The 26,711-nt window shown below is 32.9% G+C and overlaps 1 protein-coding gene across 2 annotated transcripts in view; it reads right to left on the bottom strand.

The window, feature by feature from the left end:
* Positions 1-26,711, bottom strand: part of Cdh19 (cadherin 19) — a 113,292-nt gene that overhangs the window by 44,717 nt on the left and 41,864 nt on the right. For both annotated transcript variants that reach the window (XM_041648754.1, XM_041648755.1), the window contains exons 5-9: positions 16,483-16,602; positions 14,507-14,671; positions 13,122-13,306; positions 12,393-12,646; positions 4,575-4,696 (exon numbers count right to left, since the gene is read on the bottom strand). In XM_041648754.1, coding sequence (XP_041504688.1) covers positions 4,575-4,696; positions 12,393-12,646; positions 13,122-13,306; positions 14,507-14,671; positions 16,483-16,602 — 846 coding nt within the window. The remainder of the gene's footprint in view (positions 1-4,574; positions 4,697-12,392; positions 12,647-13,121; positions 13,307-14,506; positions 14,672-16,482; positions 16,603-26,711) is intronic.

Raw genomic sequence — 26,711 nt, 5'->3', positions numbered from 1 at the left:
TAAAGCTATTGAGAAAAGGACAACAGCTGCTGAGAGACATTGGATAATAGAAAAGAATTCTGAATTAAATCAGATGGTTTATTTCAAAGATGTGCTGACCTAACAATGAAAGCCAGGAGATGTGCTACATTAGGGAAAAAGTTTTGCTCTTGTTTCCACAGGAGAAGAAAAACTATGGATACTGATAGGGGAGTGTCATATATCAATCTGTTGATTTCTTTGGTTAAGCAATAAAGAAATTGCTTGGCCCTCATAGGTTAAAACATAGGTGGGAGGAGTAAACAGAACATAAGGCTGGGAGAAAGAAGCTGAGTCAGGGAGTCGCCATGATTCTCCCACTCCAGACAGATGCAGGTTAAGATCATTCCTGGTAAGCCATCTTGTGGGCTGCAGCAGATTATTAGAAATGGGCTAGTTCAGGTGTGAGAGCTAGCCTAGAAGAGGCTAGATAGAAATGGGCCAAGCGGTGTTTAAAAGAATACAGCTTCCGCCGGGCGGTGGTGGCACACACCTTTAATCCCAGCACTTGGGAGTCAGAGGCAGGCGGATCTCTGTGAGTTTGAGGCCAGCCTGGTCTACAAGAGCTAGTTCCAGGACAGGAACCAAAAGCTACAGAGAAACCCTGTCTCGAAAAATCAAAAAAAAAAAAAAAAAAAAAAAAAGAATACAGTTTCCGTGTAATTATTTCGGGTAAAGCTAGCCATGAGGAGCTGGGTGGGAACACAGCCCACCGCAGCTCCTTCAACAGGATACCATAAAAATTAATAAAGATTCGGTTTGAAAAGTTTAAACCTTCTGAAAAAGAGAAATGACAGTTTATTCACAATGATGACAGCCATACAGGTGATAAGGAAAGCGTATAGAATTGGGGCAGTGTTCTGTTCTTGTCTTTGCAAGAAAATACTCCTCTTCAAAAATTCAAGAGACCCTGGATGTTTGGATGTTGACAGAAGGAAAAATAACTATCAAATAAGAATCATCAAGAAAAACAAATATGACTCGTAAGTTCAGGTGATAAATTATATACATTTATATATTTATGTATATATATATATATATTTATGAATATAAAGAGCTAATTTTGGAGTTGGACAATGGCTCTGTCATTCTCTAAATCCAAGTATAGTGTTAAAATAAAAATTAAGAGTTTCTGTCTCATGTCAAGAGCCATTGGGTTTGGAGCAGAAAGAAAAAAAAATTAGAAAAAAATTTACTTTTCTTCATATCGGTCTGTCACTATTGTACTTTACATTGAATATATATGTCTGTATATGCCTATATAAATAATGTTTAAATTTTCCACAATGAACAATATATTTTCCTACAGTAATCTTTGAAGTTTCCAGGAAGAAGATGGGGCCCCACAACAACAACTCCACCTGGTTTATATGATGTCATTATGCTAATAGCACTACTGTAAATCCAGTCCTGAGTACCAGCTGCTCAATATGGTTTCACCTTGGTTAGCTAAAATGGTGCATTTTTAAAACATTCTGACCAGATGTCCAAATAGGAAGTTCAGAAAAAAATTACCAAATACTCAGAGACTATTTGCAATTTAAATATTAACCATCATTTTATTTTCACAGGATCCCATTGAAAGAACAACACCTCCATGACAGCTGGAGGTAATTCTAGAAGATGACATCCCCTCTCCCAACAAACTTTGTCCTCAGAGTTATGGCCATCATTTAGGGGTTGATTATAATTGGTATAGGGTTTGGGGTTGGGGAAATTTTTTATAGGCTCAGGGAACTCTTTGAAAAAACGGGGGAAAATTGGATGGGATAATAGATTAGTATGAACTACTCACACTAATAGTAATAGTAAGTAATAGAGTGAATACTTGTGAGTTATTATTTATAGGCAATTACATTGGTATAGATTCCTATATACTGATACAAAGTAAAATTATATTGAATATTGTATGCATACATGCTTCTACCTATGCTTAAAACTTTTGTATATATTGATATATATTTATCATATGGCAATGTACATTTCTACCTCTGATCAAGATACTTATACATTGTTTACATTTTGAGATCATTGTCCTCTTTTGTTGCAGAGTTGTTTATTGTATAATATTTCAATATGAATTCATAGTCTTTAAGTTTTTCAGGTATTAAGAATTATAGATCAATGTTTGTCATACATATAATTAAACTAATCAGGTTCTTCAGATACATAGAAATTATATTCTGCATAGATAGTTAATCTTCAACAACTTTAAAGAGCTGTAGAATATGCCATTTAAAAAATTTAGGGTTTTGTTGAAGTGAGACACAGTTGCTGCTGACAGTACCAATCTATTCTGAGAGAATGATGAATACCAATAACACTCCACTTGGAGCTTGTTTTCTTCTTGGCAAAACTGGCCTTTGGGCAAGGAACTCCCATGCCTCCATCACTGACAAGGTACATGGTATACAGAAATGGATAAGCAGGATACAAAGAAAAAGACAAGGTAAGACTGTTTTGAAAAATTTCATGCCTCTGAAACTGATCTGTCAATTATTCTAGGCCTTAGCCAAAGTTGGTTACTTCAATGTTGCAAATGAGACTTTGGGTGATTGCCCAGGTATCCAGCTGTCTCTGTCATTTGTTGCCCATTTTAGAAGTTGTTTGATTGCACTTCCTACTTACTCAAGTAATATTATTTCCATTCTTGGATCATTGATGGGGTTGAAGACTAGATAGTTGTAGTTATTTTCCTCTCATGAGTTTGGCAAGATATTTATTATACAAGACTTAAATTAGTTAGGATAGGATAATTATTTAATATGTTTGTTCTTATTGTATATAATTTTGCATTAAGCTTAGAACTCTCTTATTTAATTAAACAAAAGGGGAGGTACTGTAGGAAGTGTTACAGCCAGTGGTTACTTGCCCACTGGGTCGTGACCTATTATGCTATATATGCCAATGTAGAGCATGTATCCAGGGTCACTCTTTTTCAGCTGCAGGATTGGTTTCTGATCTCCATTAAAGCAGAGGATTCTGACTTGTGAGTTTACCCCTAAATAAATAACTGTCTAATTCTCAATTCTGAGCTAGTGTTGATTTCTTTTAAACATCCTTCTTCAGCAAAGTGTCACCAAATCTCCATGATTCTAACATTAAAAAGTTTGCACATTCTGTCTGCCACAAAGGGTCATTATAACTATCATTTGCTATTTAATTAGTCAGAAAATTTAAAATCTAAGACCAAGGTCATCTGATTATTTTAATGTAAATAAACATAATCATATGAACTTGAACAAACAAGGTAAAATAATACTCCAATCTAAAAGGTTACAAAATATAATAGTTATACTCAAATTTAAAAGGTTACAGTATATAAGACAAACATATGCTTTGAGCCTCAGAAAAAGCTAAGAAAGTCACATTTTTATAATTCTCTATAAAATCAATGATAAGGAAGATACAATATTTTTTATCCTTAATTTTAATCTTTTGCTATGATAGTCTATGTTCAATGACAAAATAGAATCATTTTTGACAACTTTTACATATATATAACTTTTAACTTTAATATAACTGATCAAATTAGTGATTAATTCACAATTTAAATGACAATAACAAACAACATATAGTTATGATTAGGTTTATTTTTTCATAATTTGAAAAGACGTATTCTGCTACATCAAAACAATAAGAAAAGCAAGTGCACAAATAAGTGGTCACTGCTAATATTTAAAATTTGACGGTCTGAAACAGGAACTATAAGCACTATTTCAAAATGACTTCATGATTTTGTGATGATATATGGATGCTATAAGGATAACCAATAAATATTCACTGAATCTCTCATATTTTACAAAATATCAGAATGAAGTATGCTTTACATTATATGTGATTTAGTACTAATATACAAAATTAGTTCAAATATTTCATTCTAAAAATAGGAAAAGGTAGAGGCATTCATGTTCAGTTTCTTCATTTTATCTACAAATGTATAGTCTAACCTGTGAAGGTCATAAGATAATAACCTAAAACTCCACTCATTGCCTTAACTATCAGCACAATAGTGAAGCAAAGTTAAGATACCATTTTAGTAAATGGAGAATTTATGAGGCAATGCCTAGTCAGTGGCATTTCAACTGTGTTTTCAAATGTACCTGATTTTTAAATTTCCAGAGTTTTTCATTAAACATTCCATTTAAGAATAGACATGGACATGTTCATATATATAATAGACATATATTCATATGCTAAAAGCTATGAAACATCCATTCATTTTATTGTCAGCCATCAAAAAGCAGAATGACACATTTTAATTAAAAGAGCATTTTTATTATATTTGATTTTATTATATCTTTATTTTATATAGAACCCATAATCACTTACTAAGAAAAACTCAAAAATTAGTAATGATATCATAGGAAGCATGAGTTGTGGTGAGAAAATTAATAACTTAAAGTAAAATGCCCTATATATATTAAGTTACATATAGATTTTTAAATTTAAGTAATTTCTAAAACATTTAACATATATCAATCTCTGTTTTAAAATTTATCTAGTTGTTTAGAGAATATACTAAATAAGTGTGGGGCTGGTCAGCCAAGACTTACATGTTTCTGTAGCTAGGACACTCAGGTTGAACCAAGCACTGACCTCCCTGTCAAGCACGTTAGTGGTAATTATTGTTCCATTGTCATTGATATCGAACAATTTGCTTCCAGTGAGTGAATATCTGCACCAAAAGGAAAAGAGATAAAACAGATAGTATTATTTATTTTAAAGCAACTTTATAGGGATCAACAAATTTCAAAGTTTTAAGTCATATTATTAAGTACATATTTTATTTAGCAAAGATGATGGTGAATAATTCCAATAAATTACATTCACATAATTAAGAATCTGGGCAGAATAGATGCCTTTTCACATCGGTCACAAAATAGCAATTATTGAAAAACAAACAGTCCTTTAATTTGAAAGAAAGCATGAAGCTTATATGGGAAGATTTGTAGGAAGGAGAAGAAACAAATGATGTAAATATATTATAATATCCAAAATTAATATAAATAATTTTTGAAAAGTTGAAATTAAAATGAGTTTAGAATGAAATGGTGATATTTAAAATGCAAATACCTGACTCTCATACGCATATCTGTGACAGAGTTTTATTTGATGAAGGATTTTTTTGAAACAAATTGCAAGATAGATGTTTGTTTCATGTTTTTGTTTTTGCTTTTTTTTTTATTTTTGAGACATGATTTCTCTGGTATCTATTGAGCCTGTCCTGGAAATAGTTCTTGTAGACCAGTTTGGCTCAAACTCTCAAAGATCAATCTGCCTACCTCTGCCTCCCAAAGGCTGGTTTAATGGTGTTCACTACCACTGCCTGACTAATACACATGCTTGTCATAAACCATACTTCAACTTGATTATGAATGAAATTTCTGCAACCTTCTATTTTTTCCTTTATGAAGAAGTAAACACTTTTATTTGTTCAGTCTGATCCTATTAATCTCCACCATATATGATGGATAATGTCAAAATCAGTAAGTTCTATCACATATGAAATTATGCTTATCTGCAAATGTTTAAAGAAAATATTTTAATACTTTTTATGAAAATAAGTTTTCCTTACAGAAGATATCAATATGATTTTTTTGGTAAATAGGAGAAATTATTCTAATCTCTTTTCTTGAGGTAAACATTGATTATTAGTTTTGTATGTTTGGAAAGTAATGCCAGCAAAGTATTTCACAAAAAAGTTTGAACAAAATGGTCTCCAATTTACAACAAAAGAAGGTGTTGAAGCAATCACTATGTTTTACCTGCTTGAGATTGGTTAATAATGATAATTAGAGAAGAATAATACTCGGGGCTTAGGTGGCTTTTTATTACAAACATATTCCTGAAGACTTTCTAGAAACATGCATAAAATTTGCTATGGTTATGTTAGGGATGAGATTACTTTAAGCTTTAGTTTACAAGTTCCTTAAAATAGTATACTAATATGAGAATGGTATTCAAGAGAATCTTAAAAAAATTAGAATGAGACTTTCGAAGAGTTTATTTTTATATCCAATGATTACAAAATATTATGAAATATTTTATGTAACTACAAGTGGTTCATTTTTGAAAATTTGTTGCTAGCAAAATATAACAGCACTTTAATGGCTCTATTTTTTATTTAACATGTGGAGGAGGGTCATAAATATGATAGAGGAGGGTGATATATCTATTGGTTAATAAAGAAACTACCTTGGCCCTTTTGATAGGACAGCAGCTTAGATAGGCAGAGTAGACAGAACAGAATGCCATGATTCTCCTACCCAACACAGACACAGGTTAAGATCTTCCCTGGTAAGCCACCTCGTGGGCTGTACACATTGTTAGAAATGGGTTAAAGCAGGATGTGAGTGTAAGCCAGTAAGGAGATGGAACTGATGAGCCAGGCAGTGTTTAAAAGAATACAGTTTCCCTGTAATTATTTCGGGTAAAGCTAGCCGGTGTCCCGGAGCTGGGTGGTGGGACGCAGCCAGCGCTCCATCTACAAACATGTAATTCTGTTTCTGTAAAATACCATTTCTCATAAAGAATGAGAAACAATATTTTTTTCATAATTTAATATATATCTTCTAGAAATTAGGAACTACAGCAAAGATAAAAATAAGTTAACAAGATTCCATAAAAATATAACTGGAAATAAAAACAGATGTAGGAATTATCTTATATTAGTGAATTGATTGTTTTAGGTAGGTTCTTCTCCATGATTCATGACTTCACTAGCCCAGAGCAATTGGTTATCTTTCTAGGATCAGTCATAATTTTCCTCTTGTTAGGTGAGCTTTAGGGAGCTTTTGGTTTCCACCACAATATGTGCTCCACTCCTGAACATTATGATTATCCTGCCATGTTGTTTGTTGTTCTGGCAACCACAGATACATATAGTCCTTAGCCCTCATTAAAGAATCTTCAGATATAGACCATTACAGAAAATCACAACTACTCAATTCACAAAGCTCTGTAGCCCTGTCCCAGAGTCCATTCTTACAAATCACTCTCACACCTAATCATGGGATATTGGTAAAAAGGGGTCAGACATATTTTATGATTCAATGATCATGAAGATTTTTTTTTTGACAAGGTTTCTCTGTAGCTTTTGGAGCCTGTTTTGGAACTAGCTCTTATAGACCAGTCTGGCCTCAAACTCACAGAGATCTGCCTGCTTCTGCCTTACAAGTCCTGGGATTAAAGATGTGCATCACCACCGCCTGGTGAGATTGTTTTTTCTAGTAAATTCAGAAGCTACAACCTGGAAATCTTATTTTTGACTGTGCAAACATGAGTTGAACAAGGACAGCACCAACAGACATGCCAAAGTAGATGTAAAAATCTCAAGGATGCTTCAAAACTATGCAAAAATTGAAAGCAATTTAAGAAGCCTGTACATGGGAGAAATAATCTTCCACAGGGAATACCACACCAAGTGGTAACAAATGCCAAATGGTCAATTCTTAAAACATGTATATAAGCATATGTGTACACGTACACAATCTGTACATATGTGTGTGTGTGTGTGTGTGTGTGTGAGAGAGAGAGAGAGAGAGAGAGAGAGAGACAGAGAGAGAGAGAGAGAGAGAGAGAGAGAGAGCAATTAATAAAAACAGAGGTCATGGATTTGAAAGAAAAAAGTTTATATATGAATGGAGAAATTCTTTTTTTTTTAAATTTATTTATTTATTAAGGATTTCTGCCTCGTCCCCACAACCGCTTCCCATTTCCCTCCCCGTCCCCCGATCAAGTCCCCCTCCCTCATCTGCTCGAAGAGAAATCAGGGTTCCCTGACCTGTGGGAAGCCCAAGGACTGCCCACCTCTATCCAGGTCTCGTAAGGTGAGCATTCAAACTGCCTAGGCTCCCACAAAGCCAGTACGTGCAGTAGGATCAAAAATGGAGAAATTCTTAATTATAATACATTTTCAAAAATATTATAAAATACAACTATTCAAACTAAACTAGCATAGATAGATAGGTAGTCAACATTTACTCTTTCTCTTGTTTTATTAAAGAAACCCCTGTCCTCATGTATCTGTGCCATTTAGTTTCTAGTCCATATTCAGAGGATTGTTTATTCTTGGTCTTGATTTCAGTTGAAAATTAATATGTGAATTCACTTTATGTTATCTTACAGATTTTCTTTCTTTCCTTTCTTTTCTTTTTTCTTTCTTTCTTTCTTTCTTTCTTTATTTATTTATTTATTAAAGATTTCTGCCTTCTCCCCGCCACCGCCTCCCATTTCCCTCCCCCTCTCCCAATCAAGTCCCCTTCCCTTGTCAGCCCGAAGAGCAATCAGGGTTCCCTGCCTTGTGGGAAGTCCAAGGACCGCCCACCTCCATCCAGGTCTAGTAAGGTGAGCATCCAAACTGCCTAGGCTCCCCCAAAGCCAGTACGTGCAGTAGGATCAAAAACCCATTGCCATTGTTCTTGAGTTCTCAGTAGTCCTCATTGTCCGCTATGTTCAGCGAGTCCGGTTTTATCCCAGGCTTTTTCAGACCCAGGCCAGCTGGCCTTGGTGAGTTCCCAGTAGAACATCCCCATTGTCTCAATGTGTGGGTGCACCCCTCACGCCTTTCTTTTCTTTCTTTCTTCTTCTTCTTCTTCTTCTTCTTCTTCTTCTTCTTCTTCTTCTTCTTTTCTTTTGAGACAGGTTTTCTCTGTATCTGGGAGCCTGTCCTGGAAATAGCTCTTTTAAACCAGGCTGGTCTAACTCACAAAGATTCGCCTGCCTCTGCCTCTCGAGTGCTAGTATTAAAGGCATGCGCCCCACCAACAGGCCAGATTTTCTTAGAAATGATCACACTCTGAAATTCGTGATAGGCTAGATCTGTCGTTCTCAGCATGCAGTTCATGACCCCTCTGGCAGTCACCATTTCATAGGGATCACACATCAGATATCCTGTATATCTTTTGACTCAAACCACTGTAAAATTATAGTTATGAAGTGTCAACAAAATAATTTTACTGGAGTGGGTCATCACAATATAAGGAATAATATTAAAGGACCATAGGGTTAAAAATATTAAGTATCACTGGATTAGAATTTATATTGCTGCCCAAGCTAGTTTCAAACATATAACAATCTTCCTTTCTTAGATTCCTAAGTGTTAATCACACTTAGGTAAATCACAATGCTTGGTTTTACATTCCTTTTATAAAGTAGGAAACAAGTTATAAAGTTTATTAATAGTTAAGACATTTGGATCTTTTGACTTTCATCTTGATTTTCACAGTAACAAATATCATTGGTAAATTTCTCACTGATCAGTTAAATTATATTTTGAAATAATTTTCATCCAAGAGAACTGTTACAAGATAATTTTCATGTAGAGTCCTCTGAAAAATATTTAAATACAGTTTTATTTCAAAGTTTAAGAAATTTCTTTATCTAATGTCTTTAACTAGACTACAATTACAAGGAGATATAACCAGTTTTTACAGGATGTTTAAGTTTAGTTTCATGATCCTATCTAAAATTTCTCATTGCATTTTACCATTGTGTTTCCTTACTTGCAACGTTACTTTTTCAACATCTTTCTATTTTATTTACTTTTTTAATTTGAAAGAATATTACACTTTGATATTAATTATTTTTTAACTTTCACAATTGTTGCATGAATATTCCCACCCAGTTCACCCTCTTTTAATTACCTCTTTTTTCTCTGTTCTCTCTTACATAATGTATTCATACCTTGAAATTTATTAAAAACATAGTTTTATATTTGGTAAAATATCTTGTATTTTTGGCATTTTTCTCAAAATTAAAAATAATGTTCTATATTTTGAGCAAGAATAACTTAATGTGTTATTTCATTTTCACTCTATTCTAATAGAGTGATAGAGTGTCAATGATACTGACACTGTCTTACCAATTTTGATTGCATGAATACTTGATCACTTGATTAGGTTATTATATGCTAGTTTCTTCATCTAAGAATTATTTTTCTCCATTTTTAAAAAAAGAGCTCTTGAAAATCTTTTGAAACTATCCTATATTTTCTCAATCATTCATCTATCAGTGTTTTCAGCAAGTTAATAAGTATTGGGCATATTGGTGCAGTTAATGATGATTTCTATTCTTTATATATTTCAAAACCACTTTATTGCTATAAAAATGCCAAGACTTTTTACATGTATTTGTTTCAATTGAAAAACAATTTTTTCCAATGATCATCATGGATTTTGATATCTATGAGTACTGGAGAACAGTTCATTATGAATATTTAAAGATAATCACGAAATAAGGCTTTGAAGTTTTTTAATTATTATAAGTATTATAATTATAACAAATATGCCAATCCAACCCCATAGGCCTCATTTGAGAACTTGAGTGTGTCAAAATTCAAGAGGTCAAAGGACAACTTGCATGATTTAGTACTTTTCTTCTCCAATCCAAATACCAGGAACCGAACTTAATCAACTCATCCATAGCATGTCAGAGAAGCCCGTTCCACCCCTGCTGCATTGGTCAACTTACTGGCTCACAGACATATATTCATTCATTCATTTATACATATATACATACATACATGTATTATTTTTTACCAAATTTACATGTAGAGTAATGTTTCTGGTGAAAATGAAAAACTATGTTAGGGAAATCACCAAGGAATAATTTAGTTCATAAAATATATTACTCAGATAAAACAGAAAGAAAATCATGTACTCAATGCTGTCTGGATATGACTAATATGATGGTTTCCTTTTTTTAGAGATTATAAGTAAAATGTGTTATAAAGGTCTTCATGTAAGTTTTTCATTACATGCATATATACATAAATAGCTAGCTCTAAATATGTACAAGTATAGTTCATAAATAATTACATATTTGTTAAAGATATGTAATATGCCTTGCTGCTAATATTCTATTCTACACAATGGGTGCTGTCAATCAATATTTCTTTGTAGACATTTCTCAGCACATAATATGTTTTCACTACTCTTGGACAATTGTCTTCTCAGGAAAATTCCTGATGGTTGGATTAAAGAAGGATCTTCTGCTAATTCTATATGGTAAGCTTCATTACTATTAGAAGTTATTTTATTAATCTTGAAATTAGGTGTTTATGTAGAAATGTATTTATTGCCTTTGATTTTTTTAAGTATTATTTATTTCTCTTGATTATTGTGTAGGTCAGCATTTCTAATACTATGTTTTCTTGGAGTAGTTCAAGAAAACATCCTCACCTTGTACCCATTTAATGGAAAATCAGAATAGTGTCATTAAATCTACATTTTTAAAGGCAACATCCTAAGGAAAGAGATAAAAAAAGAAAATAATAACTTAGTATAAATACAACACAGAAACTTTTTGGTATAAACAGTGCATTCAAAGAGCAAAAGAGTTCTCAGCTTCCAAGTCAATGTGAAATATTATGTATTATTCTGAATAAAAGCTAGGAAGAGTTAATAGGCCAGGGAAATTACTAAAAATAAGTATATAAAATATTAGGTTTGATATTTATTGAAATTATGTCTTATATTTTGGAAAAATCAATTAAAACATAGTAACTAAAACTATGTTTTTTTTAAAAAGGGCATTTTTCCTTTACTAAAGACATAAATTTATCTCAACCATTATTAATAACCCTTCAGTCCTTCTATCTTTTCCCAAGTTAAGGAAGTAGAGAAGACAGCAAGTTTGCACATTTAGTATAAGCTTTTATTCAAAAAATTGAAAATCTGAGTTCTATCTCTAGGACAGAAATGGAAAAAGAAAAAAAAACAACTCCCAAATTTTTACTTCTGACTTTAACAATTTTATTCTTAACAAGAACAAGCAAAAATGTATACACACACAGTTGCATGCACACACACACACACACACACACACACACACACACACACACACCAACAAGCATATTTCATCCCCAGAGCCAGGGAGATGTATCAGTGGATTAAAGCACAAACTGTTTAACCATAATGACCTAGATTTTCAAATATAGGGTTTTCATTTTATGAGCCTGTAATTCTAGTACTGCAGATTATAGATGACATAAGTACTTATAATGCCTGCTGGCTTCCAACTTAGTCTCATGTTCAGTGAAAGAATATGTTTCATAGAAATAATTCAGAAAATGGTAAAGCACGACACATGCACCCCCCCCCCAAGATGTATACATAGTGTATTGTGATGAATTTTAGGGGAGGTTTATGGTTTATTCTATTCTTGAATATTTTCACCATGACTGTTTCATATTTGGAAAAACACAGGGTATTTAAACTTTCTTTTCATATATTTTTACAAGTCCCTTATTTTTATATATAAAGATCTAGTTAGAAAAATTTTGTTTTGCATTTTCAATGGACATTAGTTGATACAAACCTGTTCAGTCATTTATTTACACAATGCTAATGTGAGTAAATCTAAAAACCTACCTTATAGGAGATTGTTTTCTATCCATATCTATAGCAGATACTATTCCAACAATTGATCCATATGGCTTTTCTTCAGGAATTCCAAATACATAATACGGTAAGAGGAAAACTGGAGGTTCATCTTCATCTTCCACTTGAACTTTAATATACGTTGAGGAGGAATTTACATGGGCTGATGCAAGTTCCTCATCCACATGACAATTTTTAACTTTAACTCTAAAGCCATAGTGGCTCTGGTGCTCAAAATCAACTTTCTACAAATAAATATAGGATGTTTAGAAGAAATAACTTCAGTTAACTAAATTTTTACTCTGAAACATTAACTTATTCATGTCCCATTCTTTCGTCTAGGTTTGATTTCAATGTTCGAAAAGTCATTGGTTATGATCATCAAGCATATTTGAAATAACTATTATTTAAAATAGAACCAAAATTCCATAATTAAGAACTTAAAAGTTTGAGAAAAGTGAAAAAAAAATTGAAAAACTGAGAATTACTCTCTTGTTAGTTAAATGTTTTTTTAAATTTTTTTTCTAAAATAATTTTAAGAACAAATTAAAATTAAGAAGTTCTTTAAGTGTCTACATTGCTCATCTCTAAATTAATTAAATTTCCAAGATACATTTCATGATCCCTGAGTTCAATTATTAGTGATGCAAACAATAATCAACAACTCAAAATAATTATATGTATTTTATGAGATTTTGTACTCTTATTAAATATATGTACCTTTTTTAGTATAATTATACCTTCTTGGGTCTCATTATCAGTGATGATATCAAATGTTTGTGAATCATCCTCTTCAATGATATATTCCATTTCTGCATTCTCTCCTATGTCATCATCATATGCCATAATTTTTCCAATAGATGTTCCACTGGGTGCAGATTCCAATACAGTGAATCGGTAGAAACCTTTAAAATTCCAGTTATTTAGGATAAGTTTTTAATCATATGAATCTCCCAACTTTATCATATTATTTCTACTCCTAGGAAAATTTATGCCTTTCATTAAAGCTATCTGCTTTAGGTTTTAATATTTCTTTCTCTCTCTCTCTCTCTCTCTCTCTCTCTCTCTCTCTCTCTTAGATATATGCATATACACTTATTATTTTCTCTCTTATTGGAAATTGGAGATTTTTGTAGCATCTACTTTAATTATCAGAATTTTCTCAAAAATGCATCCTACAAATATATCTGCTATTCTCTTCATTCTTTGTTTTGTTCTTGCCAAACATCATTTTATTATGGCAATTGACAATTGTCCATTCTTTTAAAAGTGTTTTTAAGTGAATTTTTGTTACTAACGAGAGACTTCCTAAGAAAAGAAAACTAAAGAAACTTTAAATTATTGAGCATCTGCAATAAAAAAAAAATCAGAGAAAATGTAACCTTCTATTCCTAAAGAAGAAAAGCTAAACCTTCAAGTTAAATTATCATTTGTATGTGCAGAAAAACAGTTCCAAAGGTGTATTCATGTCAATTTTCTATGATGCCAAGAATGGTTGAGTGAAACTGTCACAGGAAGCAGGCTTACAGAAAGAGTTAATTTGCTAATAAGGTAATGTTGACAAATACAATTTATCATGACTCACTTTGTGAACCCACTGAAGAAGATGTATAGGCAAAAATATTGTGCTTAGATATGCTCTGAGATATTTGGTCAATCAAGAATTAGCAGACAACCTAGGTTAGTCTTTCAGCTAACAGCCATTAAGAAAAAAAAAGAGTCTAGTGCTAGCTAGGCAGAAAACTGAACAATGTCAACATCACTGACATGAACACAGTAAAGGATCATGCCCAAAAGATATAAGAAAATGTTCTGTGGTGTTTGATTATAGCCTAGTGAGACCTAGCCAAAATGTTTTAAAATGATTGATAAGTTGTCAGTTTGTGGCATTTTGTAAGTACAACAGTAGAATACAGACTCAATACTCTTTTCTCTATTTTGTGTTCTTATATTAAATTAGAAAAATTCTACTATATACAATTAGCACATTTATTTTATGTAAATTTCATACTGCTTCAATATTCTATATAGAGAGCCAATTTTAGCATCTGTGTATATTACAATGATTTAAATTATAATGGAAATCCAAGAAACTTTCTACTTACTTTCTTTGAATATTGGTTTGTTGTCATTAATATCTGACAGTATTATTGATACAGTTGTTGTTCCAGACAAGGCTCCAGGCTGACCAAGCATGTCTCTGGCTTGGATAATTACACAGTATGTATCTTGTAATTCTCTATCCATTTTAGAAGATATTCTTATGACTCCTTTAAAACAGTAATACAATTTCTATTGTTATTATCCATGACCTCTTCATATCTGACTTTGTAAGCATCCCATGCTGTAACTGTTATTCTGCTATATACTAGCTGCTAACTAAAAGAATTGTAATAATGATAAAATTAAACACCAATTTTGTTTATGATTCTTATCATAAACACAACTATATTCTCAGTAAAATGGTACTGATACTGACTCCAGTTGTTCTTCTCAGTGACATGGCCTGTATCTCTTCTTCTGATTTGTGTGATCTAAAGCTGGGAAGTGAATATTTACAACTGCTAATGTCAAGGGAAGGCCTCCAGAAGTTCATTTGTCAGAAAAGGGTAACAGTGGGTTGGGTTTTGGGGTTTGTAAACTTAAGGAGGGGTAGGTGCTCCTCTTACCACCATACCTATGACTAGCATGGGCTGTACCTGAGCCTACTAATGTGTTTTCATTTTCATGTATTTTGTTTGTTTGTTTTTGTTTTCTTGGTTTTTACTTTTATTTTTGTTTTGAAGAGAGAGAGAGAGAGAGAGAGAGAGAGAGAATAAAGCTAGGGGTTAGGATAGCAATGAAATTTGGATTTTCTAGAACTCGTTGAGAGAGAAGAAACACAATCAAAATACATAACAAAAATATTATTAAAAGAGAAATGTCTTTAAAAAAGAGGTACTATACAAAATAAATCAGCATCTCTTTTCAGTAATCCAAATAATAAGCTATAAAAATAATATTGTAGAGAAGTAAGACTATTACCACCACAATACAACAAAACAGCATATTCCATACTTTTTTTAGTATCAAGTATACAGGGTAGAGAGAAATATCAACATATTCCAAATAAATTCATAAAAAATATTGTTTAGCAAAATACACTATTTTTTAAACTTAAGACTTTTTATTTTAATAATAACCAGAAGTTTGTTCATTTGTTTACTTTGAAAATTTTGTAACAATTAGCTAGGATATTGAGTCTTTTAAAGCCTCTAAGTTCTGAAGAGGAAGGTTTTGCTTTGAATTGCTAGGTAATAGTTAATACTTATTGAACAAGCAGAGTCATATAAACATTTAGAAGCCAGTGGATATGTTTACAACTGATAATAGAGTTTTGGGTAAAGTTTCTGTTTAGCATGTGTAAGGGTCATTTGCAATATTTATAAAATAACTACTAATTGTTTTTAATACGTACTTAAAAAAAACCACCTGAACTCCACTTTGATTTTAAGGATATTCAAATGATTAATATAATCAGGAAATGCAATGATAATCTTTGTTTAATAAAATTTAAAAAGAGCCTGTCGTAAAGACAAAAATGTGCCAAATGTGTTTAAAGCAATTTCTTTATCATATGATACCACATATTTAATATTATATAGTGATTGATAGATATCTGGTTAGTCATGTAAATGTGTCTTTGAGGATTTATCTCCAGTTTCCTAGAGTTTATTGCAGTTAGAAATTTTTAAGATGCTTTCAGACTTTTGGCAAATGTCATCTGGTCAATTATCTGTAATGTCTAATTCTCATATTTTTAAATTGTTTTGCCCTTTTTCTCTGATACATTTATAAGATTCATTACAAATATTTTATATAAAATATGGAAATATCCATATCTATGATATAGATAGCCCAATCTATGAATCATGGAAACACTGTTTATGTGTCAGCAAAATTACACAATTAGGGAATGGCATCATAACTAATGATGAAATATGGCATTTTTTGTAGAACATGTTTGTACCTAGGTGATATGTGCTCTCATTTTCTTCTTAGAAGACAGAGAGGGTTACATTTTTTTTTAATTCACAAATACCTGTTGTAGGTTCAACAGAAAAATATGGTTGGCCTTGTACTAAGTTGTACAGGATTCGAGCATGATAGCCGGTTGTAGGGTCATCAGCATCATTGGCTGTCACCTTAATGACAAATGTTCCTAAAGAGAAAAGATACATTAAGAGTAAATTTAGAGTTGAGTCTTACTCAATAAACAATTCAGTTCAGTAAAAGAAGCAAAATGGCCACATTAAAGAAAACCATACTGTTTTTTTATTTTTCAAATCACAACTTTTGTTGTGAACATATAAAAAAAATATAGCTTTATAAATATGCCTCGTTTCCAAAAGGACTGAGAACTAAAAGTTTGCAGTCTCTAATTAATGAAATGAAATGCTACATAATACATTGACACATACTGTTTATGATATTTCTAAGGTGCCTGTTCACTGTAGGAACTTGAATAAATGATCAAATATGTAAAAACAGCCTAAAGATCAAAGAAATAAGTAATGTTGAAAAAATTTGTAATCATTATTGAAATGAGCTTAAAGGACTCTAAGTTGAAGAAAAAAGTATGGGTTAAAGTCTCTTTACTATACTCAGTAAAATTTTTAGTAACCAGAGATGGAGAAAACAGTATGTTTCATGACAAATTCAAATTTAAACAATTAGCCATCCAAAAGGTATTAAAGGAAAACTATAACCCAAGCAAATTAGCAACACTTGAAAACATATGCAATAGATCTTCTCACATAACCAAAATTAACAGAAGGATAACACACGAACACACACACACACACACACACACACACACACACACAGGCATGCATGCACATGCACGCACACACACACACACACATCATCATAATCTCTCAGTATCAATGGACTCAATTCATGAGTAAAAAGTAACAGGTTACTAGAATAGATATGAAAACAGCATCTATCCTGCTTTATACAAGAAACAAACCTCAAAATTAGGATAGATGTTGTTTCAGAGTAAATTGATTGAAAAGAACTTCTAAATCAAATGAACCTAAGAACCAAGCTGGTTTAGCTAAAATAATATCTAATAAAATAGATGTCAAAATTTAATCAAAAGACAAGGAGAGTGACATTTAATACTTATTAAAGTATAAATTGACCAGAATGATACCGCAGTTCTTCACATTTATGCCCAATGCAATATCACCCACATTTGAGGTAGAGACATTATTAAAGTTTAATAAACTCTTTAACCATACACATTAATGGTAAAAGACTTCAATAACCCACTCTCACAAATACCCCAATCATAAACTTAACAAAGATAAAATGAAATTAACAGAAATTAGGAACCAAATATTCCTAAAAGATACATACAGAACATTTCACCTACATGAAAAAATAATATAGCTTCTCAACCCTTCATAGAACTTTCTACAAAACTCACCACATACTTAGACATATAGTAAATCTCACCAAATACAACAAAATTGAAATAATCCCATGTATTTTCTCAGAGCATTAAAGTTGAATTTCAACAACAGAAAAAAGAAAGGCTACAAACTAAGAGAAATTAATCAACTCTCTACTGAGTTACCACTTGGTTAAGGTAGAAATATAGACAGAAGTTAAAGATGTCCTGAAATATAATGAAAATGGATACACAACAAATCCAAATTTATGGGAGACAACTAGAGTAGTACTAAGAGAAAAATTCAAAACACTTATTTTTTTCATGAGGCAATTAGAATGACCTCATACAAGTGATATATCAGTGTGCCTGAAACCTCTAGAGCTAAAAGAAACAAACACATTCAAGAGGAGTTGAGGGTCGGAAAAAATAAACACAGGAATGAAAGCAATAAACAGAAATGAAGAAAATCATACAAACAGTCAATGAAAGAAAAAGTTGGTTCTTTGAGAAAAATAAACAAGACAGACAAATCCCACTAAATCTAACTAAAAGGCAAAGGCATAATATGCAATTTAAGAAAATCAGAAATGAAAAGTAAGTACATAGAAGAGACACCAAGGAAATACAAGGAATCATTTTTTATTTTTTATTTTATTTTTTTAAATTTATTTATTTAAAATTTCCACCTCCTCCCATCCTCCCCCTTCCCTCCCCCTTCCCCCACTCCCCCTCCCATTTGCTCTCCAGTACCCTGCCTTGTGCGAAGTCCAAGGCCACCCTCCATCCAGGTCTAGGAAGGTGTGCATCCAAATAGACTAGGCTCCCAAAAAGCCAGTACATGCAGTAGAATAAAAATCCAGTGTCGTTATCATTGTCTTCTCAGTACACCCTCATTGTCAGCCACATTCAGAGATTCCAGTTTGATCACATGCTCATTCAGACCCAGTCGAGCTGGCCTTGGTGAGCTCCCACATTGGGCCCCTTCAGCTCCTGCTACAGGGGCTTCTTTGTTCCACACATCCCTTCCCTATTGGCTGCGAGGTCCAGGAACAAGGCCTACTCATTTTGTTATTCTTTAAAAATATATATTCCACAAAATGAGAAAATCTAAAAGAACTAAACATTTATCTCACCAGATAGCATTTATCATATTTAATAGAAAATCAAAAAAATACAATTTCAATATATCTATAACTTCCAAGGAAATAGAAGCACTCATTGAAATTCTCAAAACCAAAAAAGCCCAGGGTCAGATGCTTTTAGTGCAGAATTCTATTGAAATTTCAAAGAAAAGTTAATACCTATACTCCTTTACTTCTTAAAATAGAAAAAGAAGGAACTGTGTTAAATTTATTTTATAATGTGATAGTCACCCTGATACCCAAACCACACATAGAGAATTATAGAACTATTTATATTATGAATATAGATGCAGAAATATTCAATAAAATACTCTCAAATGGAATCCAAAAAGATATAAAAAAAACTTTTATGAACAAGTACACATCATTATAGAGATGCAGGTATGATTCAAAGCATAAAAACCTTCCAATGTATTTCACCACATAAACAAACTGAAAGACAAAAGAAGATTATCTCATTATATACTGAAAAAAAAAGCCTTTGACATAATCAAAGATTCCTTCATGATAAAAGAATTGGAGAAATCTGGGATACATGGAGCATATCTAAATATAATAAAGGCAAGAGACAGCAAACCAATACCCAACATAAAATTATATGGAGAGAAACTCAAAGCAATTTTAGTAAAATTGGGTACAAAACAAGTTGTCACCTTACTCCTTACCTATTAAATATAGTACTAGAAGTTGTAGATAGATCAATAGGATGACTTAAGGAGGTCAATGGGATAGAAATTAGAAAGGGATATGGCAAAGAAACTTGATTCACAAATGATATCATAGTTTACAAAACCAAAACACAAAATGTTCCTAGGGAACTCCTATAGTTTATAAATTCCTTTAATGAAGTAACTGAATATAAAATGAACTAAAATATTCAGTTGCTCTCCTATATCTAAGAAAGAAATTAGAGAGACAACAGCCTTTTTAATATCCACAAATAATACAAAATATTGTGGATTAAATTTAATCAAACAAGTGAAAGACTTGCATGAAAAGAACGCTAAGCCATTGAAAAAAGAAAAAAGAACAAAATATAGCAAAAATTAAAAGATCTCCCATACTCTTGGAGAGGTAGGATTAACAGAGTAAAAATGACAGTCTTACCAAAAGCAACTGACACATTCAATGTAACACCACCAAAATACCAACACAATTTTTCACAGACCTCAAAACAGCAATACTCAAATTCATTGGGGGGGGAGATGGACAGCTAAAAAGAATCTAGTACAACAGATGAACTTCCAGAGGCATCACTATCTGTGATTTCAAACACTCTTATAGACTTATAATAATATAAACAGCTTGGTATTGGCATAAAAACAAAAGCATGAATCAATTGAATTGAATCAAAGATCCTGCCATAAATCCACTCTCATATGAACATCTGAATTTTGACACAGAATTCAAAATTACTCAACTAATGTCATAACTGGATGTTCTATGTAGAATAGATCTATATCTGATACCATGCACAAAATTCAACTCCAAGTGGATTAAAGACCTCAACATAAATCCTACTACACTTAACCTGATAGAAGAGAAAGTGTAAAATGTTCTTGAACTCATTGGCACACAGGACTACTTCCTGGTTTTAATAGCAGTAGCACAGACAGTGAGATCAACAACTAATAAATTGTGCCTTCTAAAATAGAAAAGCTTCTATAAAGCAAAGGACATGGTAGATAAGTCAAAACACCAGGCTAAAGAATGGAAAAAGGTCTTTACCAACCCTACATCTGACAGAAGGCTGATCTCAAAAATATATAAAGAATTCAGGAAGCCAGACATAAAAATACCAAATAATTCACTTGAAAAATGGATGTAGTTCTAAAAAGAGAATTCTCAGCAGAAGAATCTCAATGGCCAAAAGACACTTGAAAATTTGCTCAACATCCTTAGTCATCAGGGATTTGCAAATCATCAACGACTCTGAGATCTTACACCTGTCTGAATGGGGTAGATCAAAAACACTGATGGTAGATTTTGTTGGAGAAGATATGGAATAAGGTGAGCAAGGTAAACACTCCCCTAATGCGGGCACAAGTGAAAACCTGTACAGCCACTTCTGAAACAAGCTAAGCACTTTCTTAGAAAATTAAGAACCAGTCTACTCAAGACCCAGAGATACTACTCTTGGGCATATATGGAAAGAATGCTCAATCCCACCACAAGGACACTTTTTCAAGTACTAATAAAAACTCAGAGTCAGATATTAGGAATTGAATGCTAAAAGATCAGAGAAGCCGAGCAACAAGGCACTACTTTGTACCTCTTCAAAATCTTCGCAGCCAAGAGAGCAAAATCTTGTCTCTACCAAATCCTCAGACTGAATGTTTTAAGCTCCTCTTTCTGCTTTATATTCTACTATTCATTCATACATATCCCTTCCTTTTTCCACCTCCCTAGCATTGGGATTCAAGGCATGTGACACCCAGATTCAGGGATTAAATGTGTGAGCTACTATTGCATGGCTATGTTTTTTCTTGGGGGTGGGTGAGTCTGGAACAATCTTGTGTAGACCAGAGTGGCCATTAATTTGCAGAGAGTTGTCTGCCTCTGTCTCCTGATTGCTGGGATTAAAGATGTGACCCAGCACTGCCTTGTCTCTATGGCTAACTCTTGTCTAGCTCTGCACTCTGATATCTAGGCTAACTTTAGTTGTTAAAGCACAAAAGTCATACCATCACATTTCCATTTTTTTGTCTAAAATAAAAAATAGTTATAAGTAATATAAGAAAACTATGTAAAACAAATACAATAAATATGTAGCAATGAATAAAGGTCAAAATACATCAACAATATCAAGCCCATAAATATTTGAGAATTTCAATGAAAATACTCCATTATCTATCTTATTTTGTTGAGTCTTAAAGGTCACACCTAATTCACTTTCTATTCCATATTGCATTACCAAAACTATCCCTTTATGTCTCTCAACCTGATATACTTTACATTTCATTAGTAAATTTCTTTTCTGATTATGATGAAAAGGAAAACTATAAATGTAACTATAATTATAAAGTATTCAGATACCTGAGAAGGAAATAATATTTTCTAGGTAAGCAGGAAGTACAAGCAAGCTACTTCCAAAAAAAAGTGAGAAATTACAACTGATGACTTGGAGAAATCTCAAGTCACCTAAGATTGGAGCATACATATTACACCTACTATGCTACCATATCTACTTTTCTACTTTGTCAAACTTGGCAAAGTTTGACAGTCATTTTCTTTTGGGTCCTGTTCAAGCAATTTGTAGAACATACTGTCAGCAGTCAAAGCAAGAGCAGCCTTTTTGCCTAGTGGCTAGCTTTTGTCACAAAGAAAGCAAACTTCATATGGAGTTTGTTTGATGCCATCATCTTCTCCAAAGTAGATTGGCATAGTCACGAGCAGACAAGTCTCATTTTCATAAAAATACCTTATGTTATTAAAACACCTTGAGTGCCAAAATCTGTACATCTCTGAAGTGTTTGAAGGTGATCTATCTCTCTAAACTATATCTCTGTTTGACCTTTTAAGGATACCTAATATGACTACATGTTGAATGTAATAGGTGACTAATTACTAAGCTGCATTTCATTATTACCCTAAGGAGTTTACAATAATAGCTTTCAATAACTAGTAATTTGTATTACGTTGTTAAATTAGGTGTATAGTTGCAATACTTTGAACAAAGTAGAAATGTATGCAGAGTATTTTCTATCAAAATAACCTTAAATTTGTATCAATATACAATAATCCATAGTAATATAAAATACTTTCAATTAGTAGCTGATTTTTTGTTTAAAGTTAGATTCAATTAACTACCTTTTATCCTATTTCTATATATGCCATTTTTGTTTTCAGAGTATATTTAACTCTTATAACATACTCTTATATCAATATCCTGTTTGGGTTTACAAATCAAGAATCCTGAATCTAAAGTTCTCTGTTCAGCTTTTTTCCTGACCATTACCAGGAAACAATTGTAACAAGCCACCCTAAACTATGATGAATGCCCATAATCCATTGCACCCAAAACCATCCACCTCACTTCTTGGAAATTTAGGCATCCTGTACTCAAACATAAAGAATAATTTTGGTAAATTGTCAAGTTCTGGGAGAGGTAGCTCTATGATTTGTTATCTAGTCTCTGTGTACTGTGAAAGTGCAGCACTTATCTCAAGTTCTGGCTAGAGTAGTCTGTGAGGCTGAATCATTTCAGCTTACCACTTCAAAATTGTCCTAAGCAGGTTTTAGTCCAAAGCACGTAATTAGGTGGTGTTTTTCAGCTTAGTGATATTATCACTCTCATGGGGGGATTCACTATTATTGGGTTACTTCATCATATCAGAGCCTTAAAAAGTAACTGTTAGGCATGGTCATGATTTATTGCATAAAACTCATAGAGTCTCAAATCCAAAATCATGTACAGGAAGGTAGAAAGAGGCTATTTCCAGAAAAAATATTATACGAATGTATATATATATATATATATATGTGTGTGTGTGTGTGTGTGTGTGTGTGTGTGTGTGTTTGTATACATATATAATGAGTTTTGAGATAATATTTATATCTTAGGAAAAGGTTTAAAAGTTAAAATAAAACCAAAGATTTTATGATATTTGTGACAATAAAATAGTCTCTAAATTTTGTTTTTTATTCTGTTCCATATCAAGTGGCTTTTCTGGCATGATACAGAGATTTTGAATTTTACTTTAACAAGTATGCTTGGATTTGGAGCATGAGAGAATCCCACTCCAAATCCAAAGCTAGCTTTAATTTTTATTTACAAAAAAGACCATTTGCATTGTTTTTCTATAAAGGAAATCAGAAATAAACATTTGGGAAGATTTATGAAATTTTATCCTGTCGGTAATATAATATACCAATAAGCCAATCTACTCTTTTTCTTGGTATATTTTTTTGATGATTTGTGCTTTTTCTTTAGATGTCTTATTTGTCCAGTGGACTTCAGATTCCTTAGCTGGATGACCTTAATTTACTGAAAAGACAGAAACAAAAAAACTTGCCCAAACCAAAATTTGGTGAGGTTCACTTTTGGCAACTTATATCCAGTCAAAGGAAAATCATTTGCTAGTTTTGTAGGTTTTATAGGTTTGTTTAGACCATACTCTTGGATGAACTAAGAAATCTTTTCTGACTAAGAAATCTCTCTTATTCAAATCTAGTAATTATAATTGGTGTAGGAGGTCCTTCTGTATTTGTGTTGCTTTCATTGGTTGAATAAAGAAACTGCCTTGGCCTTTTGATGGGGCAGAGCTTAGATAGGTGGGGAAGACAGCACTGAATGCTGGGAAGAAGGGCAGTGTGGCAGGATGTCATGGTTCTCCTGCCTGAGACAGATGCTGGTTAGAATCTTTCCCCTGTAAGCCATGACCTCGTGGTGTTATACAGATTATTAGAAATGGATTGAATCAATATGTGAGAGTTAGCCAATAAGAGGCTAGAGATAATGGACAGGCAGTGACTTAATTATTAGAATATCTGTGTGGTTATTTCAGGTGTAAGCTAGCCGTGTGGTGGGATGCAGCCTGCTCATTTTACTACATATTATTTGTTTCATGTTTTTTCTGGAAACCTTTGTCTTCCATAGGTTTTCTATCGTTCAGAGCAGTATGGTTCTTACAATAGGCTTTAGACTCTTTAGCTAATTTTGGAAGTAGTTTCCTCCACATATGCAGGAAATAACTGAACTGAATTTTGCGTGGGGGCCTATGAGAGGCCCCTCAAACCATTTGCTGATGAGAAAGTATTACCTTGACTGACTCTTGTTGAACTTCATTCAATAATCCAATGCCTGCATTTTCCATACCTTCTCCATAATCCAGAAAGTATGGGGTTTCTGTTTGGATTATATTTAGAAAAATAACTTTTTCTTAAATTCCCTGTTTACAATTTCTTATTAGGTGATCATGTTTTCTGCATTTGAAGTCCCTGACATTTGATTTTCTTCAAACCTTTGGAAAGTCATGATGTTCAATATTGATTGTATCTCAGATCCATTCCTCCAAGGGTGCTGATCTTGTCTTTAATAGCCTAATAATAATTTGCATTATGAATTAACATTTTCCAAAGCCTGAGATTAAATTATTCTTTGTCTAGCTGCAAAAATCTTTGTGGAGGAATTACCAAAGACTTATTTTGGGTCTTGCATAGCTTTAGTAAATGACACAATTTTATTTCATACCTTTTTAATTCTTCCAAAAGCATGCAAAGCTGCTGCAAGGCATAAAGCCAGAATGTGGTCATCATATAGAGATTGCCTTTGTGTATGAACATAATATCCCTCTCCATGAAGTTAGTCTTGGGAGATTTCCATACCTATAGATGTATTGTATTATTCAGTAATCTTAGCCTCATCTTTTCACCAGGTGATCCATTGTAATTGGGAACAAGGCTCCAATCCTCTAAAGTCTTAAGGGATAATAAGTCTATACCAAATTGACCACGAATTTAACATCTGTTTCACAAAAAGTGAATGCATGTCATAAGAGAATATTGTTTTCTTGAATCTCCTGAATTCTAACATCTCCTTAGAATTCCATTCAGCACTTAAGCAGCCTTGAGAATAGTTGTCATTTGGCTCAGTCTGTAAGGTAACTGGATAAATTAAAGTCAGTGGTTTGAAAACCATAGGCACTTCTTCTTTGTTTCTCTTTTAAATTTTCCTGTTTGAATCTGAACATCTCAATTATCTTTTTAAATAAGTTTTTCTAATGCCTGTATCATGGAACTCATATCAAAAATCATCAAATGAACAGTAATACATTTTTAAATGAAAATTAACATTAAATCATTACCAGTGATGTTAATTATCCATTCTTTATTTTTTTTATTTTTAAATCATGCATTGTATAATCAAACAGAGAGATAACTTTCTCCATTGTAGTAGTATTTCTTATTTTTAATATGTGAAAACTCTCTCTTTTAACTAACTCTTCCCTTTAAGAATTTCCAAATTTCTTCCCAAATTTGCAGACATGACCATGAATATTTGAGACTGACTGCTGCTACGTAGAATAGAAGTCTCTGTGTGTTTCAAGGCAGCTACCTAATTGGTGAACAGCCTGATAAGGAGGTGCAGGGAAAGCCCACCACCCTCTGTGTGAGAAAAAAGGAAAACTTAGCCATCAGGGTGGTGAATCTGGCTGCAAGTAGATCTGGCCAATGCCAGTGTCTGCAAAGACATAAGAAAACCAATTTTTCATGAATTTGTGTCCGACATTGGGCAGCAGACATAGCATGAATTCTAATTGGTCTTGCATATAAAAACTCAGAGTCAGATCTCAGGTGAGAAAGCTGAAAGATCAGAGAGGCAGAACAGCCAGCCACTAGTTCTTCCTTATACAAAATCCTCAGAAGTAAGAAAGCAAAATCCTGTCTGTATAAATCATCAGACTGAATGCTTTGAATACCTTTCTCCTCCCACTTTATATTTCTCTCCCCACCAAGCCATATTCCTTCTTCCCTCCACCTCCCTAATGCGAGGATTAAAGGCACGCGACTCTCAAAATTCTGGGATTAAATGTGCAAGACACCACCACTTTTGCTTGATTTTTCTTTGAGTCTGGCTAAATCTCATGCAGGCCAGGGAGGCCTTAAAATAACAAAGGTCCATCTGCCTCTGCTTCCCAATTACTTGTAAAAGTGTGTGCTTCACTGCCTGGTCTCTATGGCTAACTAGTGGCTAGCTCGACACTTTGATCTCCAGGAAAGATTCGT

Source organism: Microtus oregoni, unplaced genomic scaffold (genome assembly GCF_018167655.1).
Source record: "Microtus oregoni isolate MIOR12 unplaced genomic scaffold, Mior012 000003F_ref0000135, whole genome shotgun sequence".
In the NCBI taxonomy this organism is placed as follows: domain Eukaryota; kingdom Metazoa; phylum Chordata; class Mammalia; order Rodentia; family Cricetidae; genus Microtus; species Microtus oregoni.
Note: the sequence above shows the minus strand (reverse complement) of the source record. Positions and strands in the feature narration are given on the sequence as shown.